This window comes from Triticum aestivum, chromosome 6A (genome assembly GCF_018294505.1).
Source record: "Triticum aestivum cultivar Chinese Spring chromosome 6A, IWGSC CS RefSeq v2.1, whole genome shotgun sequence".
Taxonomy (NCBI): domain Eukaryota; kingdom Viridiplantae; phylum Streptophyta; class Magnoliopsida; order Poales; family Poaceae; genus Triticum; species Triticum aestivum.
In genome coordinates this window covers 207181319-207189594 of record NC_057809.1, presented here as the reverse complement: position 1 = coordinate 207189594, position 8276 = coordinate 207181319, and the positions used below count along the sequence as shown (strand labels likewise).

The following is an 8276-nucleotide window of genomic DNA, read 5'->3' as shown; positions in this document are numbered from 1 at the left end:
TGAAATATGAAACTGACTGAAAGGATTTCTGAAACTAGTAAAATAGATTTTTTGAAATAATTGAAATTAGTGTTTTTCATTGAGTGAAATCAATTTTGAAATATGTTTTCTCAATTGGGTGAAGTATGTTTTCTCAACCGAGTGAAATTATTTTATTTAGATGAGTGGAATTTGTTTTCCATACACATGACACATATTTCGATGTGAAATATGTTAAATATAGTGAAATGTGATTTCTAAAATGAGTGAAATCTATCTTTTGTAAATGGGTGTAATGTGTTTTCGGAATTTAGTGAAATGTAAAACTGACTGAAAGGTTTTCTGAAACTAGTGAAATGTGAAACAGACTGAAATGCATTTTCTGAATGAGTGAAACGGTTAAATTCAAACTAGCCAAAGAGTATCCAAGATTGATCTTGTTTTGAAGGTCTTGTCGCCCTGAATTCAAAAATATAAAAGTTTAAAAATTGGATATTTAGTTCAAAAGTTATCAACCTTTTAAAATGTCACATGGAAAACAAAGTGCATTTTAGTGTCTGCATGCAGCCGTGGTGCACCTCTTTGCTCTCACCCTGACATGACAAAAGGTGCTGTTATGGCCCTCGTCCACTGAAGTATATCTATTTGTATAAGATTTGTATTGCTATAGAAGACAAAAATAAAGCATGATGGGTCTCCTGCCAGATCAATCTCAAAGCAACGATTAACCGTGGATGCTCCACCGGCGGTACCTCCCGCCACCGGTAAAAAAAAACTTTTTCGAGCATATACCTACGTCGAACTCACCTCAGCTTCACTTGCGACGAGGCGCAACCACGCCAGGTAAAATAAACTACTACTCCTAGTACCAAGGTGAAGCAGAGCAGAGCAACGGCTCCAGCCCACAGGTGAACCAGGGGTATGTTTCGTGGACGGAGAAGATAGCAGCGGTAGGGGCGGGACAGGTGAGGAGTTGGGAGACCGGCGGCCCATCATGTGGACGCCGTCGCGAGGGCTGGGCAGCGGCCGCCGTGCCGGGCTCCGGCGCATCGCGGATTACATCGGCGACGACCACACCGACGCGTCCGACAACGAGTCGTTCATCACGTCGCACAGCGACGAGCTCCTCGCGTCGACGTCGGCCGCGGGCGGTGCCGGCAGCGGCGTCGGAATGCTGCCGGCGTTTCTCGCGGACCAGAGCGACCTCGTGGAGGTCATGCTGGAGCTGGACGAGGAGTCCATGGTGGTGCGCAGCGTGACGCCTACCGCGGGGCCCTCAGCGCTGGCCGGGGCCGGGGCGCACACGCCGGGGAGCGGGCGCAACCTGAGCCGGAGCTCGTCGACCTCGTCCAAGATACGCAGGACGTTCGCGTGGCTGCGGTCGCCGGCGGCGGCGCCCGAGCAGCCGCGGGAGGCGGCGATGGCGTCCCGAGAGCGGCGCCGCGTGCAGGCCAGGCTGGACCGCTCGCTGTCCGGCGCGAGGCGCGCGCTGAAGGGCCTCCGGTTCATCAGCCACGCCACGGGCTCCGCCGAGGCCACCGCGCTCTGGGGCGCCGTCGAGGAGCGCTTCGACGCCCTCTCCCGCGACGGCCTCCTCGCCCGCGACGACTTCGGCGACTGCATCGGTACGCCGTGCATGCATGCCACTTCGGTTCACGGCATGATCGCGAGTCGGCACCGGTGATGAACCATTGACGGTCGGTTTCAGGGATGGTGGACTCGAAGGAGTTCGCGGTGGGCATCTTCGACGCGCTGGCGCGGCGGCGGCGGCAGAACCTCCAGCGGGTGACCAAGGAGGAGCTCCACGACTTCTGGCTCCAAATCTCCGACCAGAGCTTCGACGCGCGGCTGCAGATCTTCTTCGACATGTACGTACGGCCCAGCCGGCCACCTAACGATCACGTCGTTCCCCTGCTCGCTCCGACCCGCGCCGGTGGCTCACGCATTTCCTGCTGCCATTGCCAAAACAAATTTCTTTCAGGGTGGACACCAACGTCGACGGGAGGATCACGAGGGAGGAGGTGCAGGAGGTGCCGCCTTGATCCACTAAAACGAATCTGCTCCTTATTACTGTACCACTAGTAGTTTAAACCACCGAACGGTAACAAGTTTGGAAGATTCCATCGTGCTGAACTGCTGATGCCTCATGCTTTGTTACTGCCGACATATTACTGCTTGGTTGCCCAGTAATGAGATTTGATTACCATTTGTTAATCACTGCTTGATTCCGGCAGCTGATCGTCCTGAGCGCGTCGGCGAACAAGCTCTCCAAGCTCAAGGAGCAGGCCGAGGAGTACGCGCTGCTCATCATGGAAGAGCTCGACCCGGAGGGCCTCGGCTACATAGAGGTACCGCACCCGTACAAACACGGTAGCACTATTTTCTAGGTATTGTATTTGACATGGCACGTGGGCGCATGCAGCTGTGGCAGCTGGAGGCGCTGCTCCTGCAGCGCGACGCCTACATGAGCTACAGCCGGCCGCTCAGCAGCGGCAGCGGCAGCGCGGCGCAGTGGAGCCAGGACATCGCCGACGGAGGCGCGCAGGAAAAGCCGGCGACGACGGCGGCGCCAGGACGGGGCGGGTGGCGGCGGTGGAACCCGCGGCGCGCGGCGGGGAGGGCGCGCGTGGCGGCGGAGGAGAACTGGCGGCGCGCGTGGGTGCTCGCGCTGTGGGTTGCGGCGATGGCGGCGCTGTTCGCGTGGAGGTTCGCGCAGTACCGCCGGTCCGTCGCGTTCGAGGTGATGGGGTACTGCCTGCCGACGGCCAAGGGCGCCGCCGAGACGCTCAAGCTCAACATGGCGCTGGTGCTCCTCCCCGTCTGCCGCATCACGCTCACGCGGCTCCGCTCCTCCTGGGCGCGCTTCCTCGTGCCCTTGGACGACTGCATCGCCTTCCACAAGGTGATAGCCATGGCGATCGCGGCGGGGATCTGCCTGCACGCGGGGAACCATCTGGCGTGCGACTTCCCGCGGCTGATCGCGTCGAGCCCGGGGGAGTACCGGCCGCTGGCCGGCTTCTTCGGGGAGGAGAGGCCGACGTACAGGAGCCTGCTGTCCGGCGTGGTGGGGGTCACCGGGGTGGTGATGGTGGTGCTGATGGCCGTGTCCTTCACCCTGGCGGCCCGGCCGCTGCGGAGGGCGCCCACCCGGACCAGGCTGCCGTCACCGCTGGGCCACCTCGCCGGGTTCAACGCATTCTGGTACTCCCACCACCTGCTCGTCGTCGTCTACCTCCTGCTGCTCGTGCACGGCTGGTTCATCTTCCTCGTCACCAAGTGGTACCAGAGGACGGTACGTAATTACGTACTTACCACCACTAGTTCCTTCACCTTTCTGTACACTTTTTGTTTATCTTCACTGCATTGTTACTGCATGCCGCGGTCTGTTTTTAGTTGTTGGTTAGTGACTGCGGCGTGTACTTATTTTACCTAATTTTATTTCATGACGCTAACACCTGTCTGATTTGGGCCTTCCAAAAGAAAAGCACCGCGATTGCACGGGCACTAGGGTCGTCGTCTTGGCTGTTAAGCTGATGGGCACCGGGCACCACGGAAAAGGAAAGACAATGTAGTTCAAACGTTTCGCCCATGATATTCTTGAGATCCAAGCCACCCGCACCGGCAACTTATTTCCTTTACGTGCTTTGGATACACACATATACTTAATAATCTAATCTATAAAGAAGAATGCAGTTGCATCGTGCATATGGTACAGCTGAGAACATTAATGTCCACTTATAAAAAATAGAACCATGTCCATCCAATATAGGTAGAGCAGTGAGTTATGCAGAATATGTATACGTAAACGAGTTGTTTGTGAAGTGATTAGACATCATGCGCACTGCACACGACGCGTACGTGAGGCTCCCTAGTCCCTACTCACAGAATCCCGTGCTTGGCGCGGTACGGGCGACCGCGACAGGATCGCCCTGCCGCTGCACACGGGCGACACCATGTCGGGTTGGTGGCGCGTTTTTGTCAGGAACCCTCAAGCATATCCGCATGCCATTAACGCACGTTCGCATCGGGCACGGGCAGACGCCATCACGCCGCTGTCTCGTCCTGCTCCTGTGCCCGTGCGCCGATGATGACGAGACGAATCAACCAGAATTCAATCGCGTGTGCTCCACCACCGTACCATCAGCACTCACCATGCTGCTTATCTCAGATACAATGGACCTCTGATACATACAGTAGAACTGTGATCTTCTACACTTGGACCTGCCTGTCAAGTGATTTATCCGGTGCTAACATTGTGATCTTTGTGGTGAACTGCAGACGTGGATGTACATAGCCGTGCCGTTCGCGCTTCACGTCGGCGAACGAACGCTGCGGGCGCTGCGTTCCAAGGCCTACGCGGCCAAGATCCTCAAGGTAAGGTAACCGGGAATCTGAAACCAAAGTTCAGTGTCTGAACGCCAAACATTAATATTAATCAGAACTCCGCGTAGATAAAATAAAGAATAAATAGAAAGAGCATAATTTGCATTATCCAAAGTGCGCTGATTAGGTCTTGTGATCCATTTCTGCCCTGCCATGCCAAATCAAACGGAAGCACTAAGAATGATACGAACTAGCTATGAAATGTTTTTTTCTTTCAGGATTATTGTTTTGGAATTTCTATAATTACTATTTTTATATAAATCAGGATATTGTCATGTGGATGGGAGTGGTAGGATAAGGTCATGGGGGTAGGTCCGTATTGTTGGATATTTATGTGGCTTTCAACATTTATTCAAGGTCATGGGGGTAGGTCCATATTGAACATTTGAAATCACTTCAGATCAAATCAACTTCTTCACCATTTATAGGCAGAAACTGAGTAACTGGCCGAGAAAGAAAATAAGGATAAACATCCAAGAATGGCGTACATTGTTAACTTTTCCTTACCAGCGTGAAGTAATGAAACTAGGCGAACACATCCTCATGTTCTTACTTAATTTGATGGTGCCCTCAGGTGTGCCTTCTACCAGGAAATGTGCTGACCATAACGATGTCAAAGCCCTGCGGATTCAGATACAGAAGTGGACAATATGTTTTCCTTCAGTGCCCAACAATTTCTCCGTTTGAATGGTTTGTCACCTACTCTACTCATTCTGTCAACAGACAACATTGGTCTCGGATTGTACTACTGTATTGAGCTAATCCCCATTGTTCAGGCACCCCTTTTCCATCACTTCAGCCCCTGGAGACGACTACATCAGTGTTCATATCCAGACCAGGGGGGACTGGACACAAGAGCTCAAGCACATCTTCGTGGAGAACTACTTCTCGCCATGCCTGCCCAGCAGAGCTTCATTTGGCGAGCTAGGCATGCCAGAACAGAAGAGGTTATTAATACTGCATCTCCTTGTCAATGTCATGCCTGATCCACTGTCAGTTCCTTCTTTGACTACCTGAAGGGTCACTGAACGATGTCTCGTCTCTGCTGCAGCCCTCCGAGGTTGCTTGTCGACGGCCCCTATGGTGCTCCGGCGCAGGATTTCAGGAACTACGACGTCTTGCTTCTCGTCGGCCTCGGGATCGGCGCGACGCCTTTCATAAGCATTCTAAGGGATCTGCTCAACAACATTAAGCTGGCTGATGAGCTGATGGTACGGTCTGATGAGCCCAACAACATCGTTCAGTGCCGATGACCCGCCTAAACCCTAAACCTAATCCTTTTGTATATTTTTAGGACCTATCAATGGAGACCAGCAGGTCAGAGGACAGCAGCAACACCTTCAGCGTGTCAACGGCGAGCAGCAACAAGAGGAGAGCGTACCGGACAAGCCGCGCGCACTTCTACTGGGTTACGAGGGAGCCCGGATCGTTCGAGTGGTTCAAGAGCGTGATGGATGAGGTTGCTGAAATGGACAAGAAGGTGATAGTCTCTCATCCTTCCTTCTGCATGTGCCGCTGTTCATCTTGCAATGTTGGTTACTGAGGATGATGCTTGATGTTGTTCTCATGGTGGCGACCCAGGGTGTCATAGAGCTGCACAACTATCTCACAAGCGTGTACGAGGAGCGCGACGCAAGGACGACTCTGCTCTCAATGGTTCAAGCCCTCAACCATGCCAAGAATGGTATAGACATAGTATCAGGCACCAGGGTAAAACACTTCACACATATAGTATATGATAAATTTATGTATGCGTATTGAAAAAAAACTCATTACCAAAATTAAACAAAAATCAGGGCTCAGCCAAAGAAGTGGAAAGTCTGTTGAGGTTGACAGAAACTGAAAATGTGTTCTGTGATCATGACAGGTCAGGACACATTTTGCAAGACCTAACTGGAGGGAAGAGTTCACAAGAATCTCCGCCAAGCACCCCGGTTCGACAGTTGGTAATGTTCTTCTCCAATTTGTTGGTATTTTTTCCCCTCTAGGGATGAACAAATAGGCATCTAAAAGTACCCAGCGTTGAGCTTTTATCAATTGCATCATTTTGATCACTGAAGTTATTCGTGCATGCATGCAGGGGTCTTTTACTGTGGCAAGCCCACACTAGCTAAGGAGCTGAAGAAACTATCACTTGAGATGAGCCGCAAGACGACGACTCGCTTCCATTTCCATAAGGAGTATTTCTAATAGAATAGAATAGAATACACACACATCTGATGACCATAGTAACAACTATTGATTACAAAAATTCAATTTTTTTTGGAAGAAAACTTGCCCTCTTCGCCATTTGTAAATGTACATAGTATAAAGTAGAAGGCACTTAGAAGCATTTTTATTAACAATATGAGAGGGAATACTATTATGTTTGATATGCACATATAGTTTATAGCTACCTGTAAAAATATATCAAATGTTAAGCATACAAGAGACTGAGGGCACCATCTTCCTTGGGTCAGCAGATGCTTGGCTTGGATCATCATTGCTTTTTTTTATTTGTACCCTCTACCAAGGCATAGCGTTGGTCTTGTATGGCTTTGCTCTTTACCGGTGTAATAGTGTGTGTTTGTGTGTTACTGTTAATTGTGTGCATCCTAACTGTGCAGAAGTCGGATATGTGCTTATTGTGTTTATGTCCCCTTAATTAGGGAGCTCTTTTACGGTACCCCTAAATGAATGTGAGCCATCCACCCATCTTAATCTGACAGCTAATCTTACATGGTACTCCAATAAAGATCATGGGGAGTACTATCTCAAAAAAATATGGAGTACCTTGATGTTAGGGGTAATACCGTAATCATGGGTGATTTATTTGTTTCTCAATCATATATCAATTTATTACAAAAATACTAAATAGAATGAGATTCCAATTTAGTATGAACTTGCTTGTAAGGGTGTGAACGCAGACTTCAAACAAAAATTTGTCATGAACCCTAATCCCAAATCAATATCATTCGCAAAAAGAAAAATCTCAAAATCGAGATGATGATCATGTGTGGCGGGGCATGATGATCACAGGGTCATCACCACTGAGGGGATTAGGATTAGGCCACATCAGTTCACAATCCAGGTTATGCACCCATGATGTGTATATCAATGGCCACCGCTGGTAGTTGCGCCTACGCGAATTGGTCGGGGGATGACTCCGCTGTGGGATACTGGCGCATCATGGATGTGTGAGGAGGAGTGCAGTCCTCCTACGACGCCATAGTTCAATTAATCTGCAATTAACAGAAATTCACGGATGGCTACAAGACGAAGTCTCCAGCCGCTACCACGATGGGGAACAAATAGTGCGATCGCTGCGGGCTGATGCGGTTGATTCAGTTGGAATAAAAGTCAAAAGAATAAGACAAAAGTTCTAAAATACCCTTGTAGATGGATGGTTGGATTTATCCGGCACTCCCTCCTCTCCCTAGGGAGTACCAGGGTACTGTAAAAACTCTCTAAGAGAAGAAGGGGACGAGGAGATGCCGGAATGCACAAAGGAGAAGGTTTGTGAAGACCCCGGAATTTCCAGGCTCCACCCCCACAACTTCTGGGCCAATGCGGCCGCCTGACCATGCAAACTCTCTGAACAGCCTGGAACCTCCCCGAAACTCCCCATCCCCCCCCCCAAACTTTCAGCCAGCCCCAGAACTTCTGGCTCTGACTACTCCAGCACGTGCAAACTCTCTGAATAACCTGAAACCACCACGGAACCAGCCCTGGAACATCCGTCGCCCAGAACTTTTGAGCAATCCTAGAACTTTGGGCTTGCCTGCGCATAGTGAGAGAGACCACGAGCCCATGTAACTTTCCTCACTCACTTAGCCCTTGGTGGCTAGACTATATAAGCCATACTCCGCTCCAGATCTTAGGTTAGTGAAGTTTAGACTATTTTTGGGAGGGCTTTGCTCATCTACCACTCCATT

The 8276-nt window shown here is 50.7% G+C and overlaps 1 protein-coding gene across 1 annotated transcript; it reads left to right on the top strand.

The window, feature by feature from the left end:
* Positions 1 to 782: 782 nt before the first annotated feature.
* Positions 783 to 6790, top strand: LOC123127279 (respiratory burst oxidase homolog protein E). Its single transcript, XM_044546923.1, has 13 exons — positions 783 to 1604; positions 1688 to 1847; positions 1961 to 2009; positions 2214 to 2327; positions 2402 to 3271; positions 4258 to 4353; positions 4937 to 5052; positions 5139 to 5309; positions 5414 to 5573; positions 5657 to 5842; positions 5944 to 6072; positions 6230 to 6308; positions 6443 to 6790. Exons 1-13 carry the CDS (start codon positions 974 to 976, stop codon positions 6550 to 6552), a joined length of 2871 nt encoding a protein of 956 aa, XP_044402858.1. The 5' UTR covers positions 783 to 973; the 3' UTR covers positions 6553 to 6790.
* Positions 6791 to 8276: the final 1486 nt, after the last annotated feature.

Coding starts and splice junctions, on each gene's coding strand:
- LOC123127279 (XM_044546923.1), top strand. CDS start 974: ATGTGGACGCCGTCGCGAGGGCTGGGCAGCGGCCGCCGTGCCGGGCTC. Junction 2,328..2,401: donor AGGGCCTCGGCTACATAGAG/GTACCGCACCCG, acceptor GGGCGCATGCAG/CTGTGGCAGCTGGAGGCGCT. Junction 5,574..5,656: donor AGCTGGCTGATGAGCTGATG/GTACGGTCTGAT, acceptor GTATATTTTTAG/GACCTATCAATGGAGACCAG.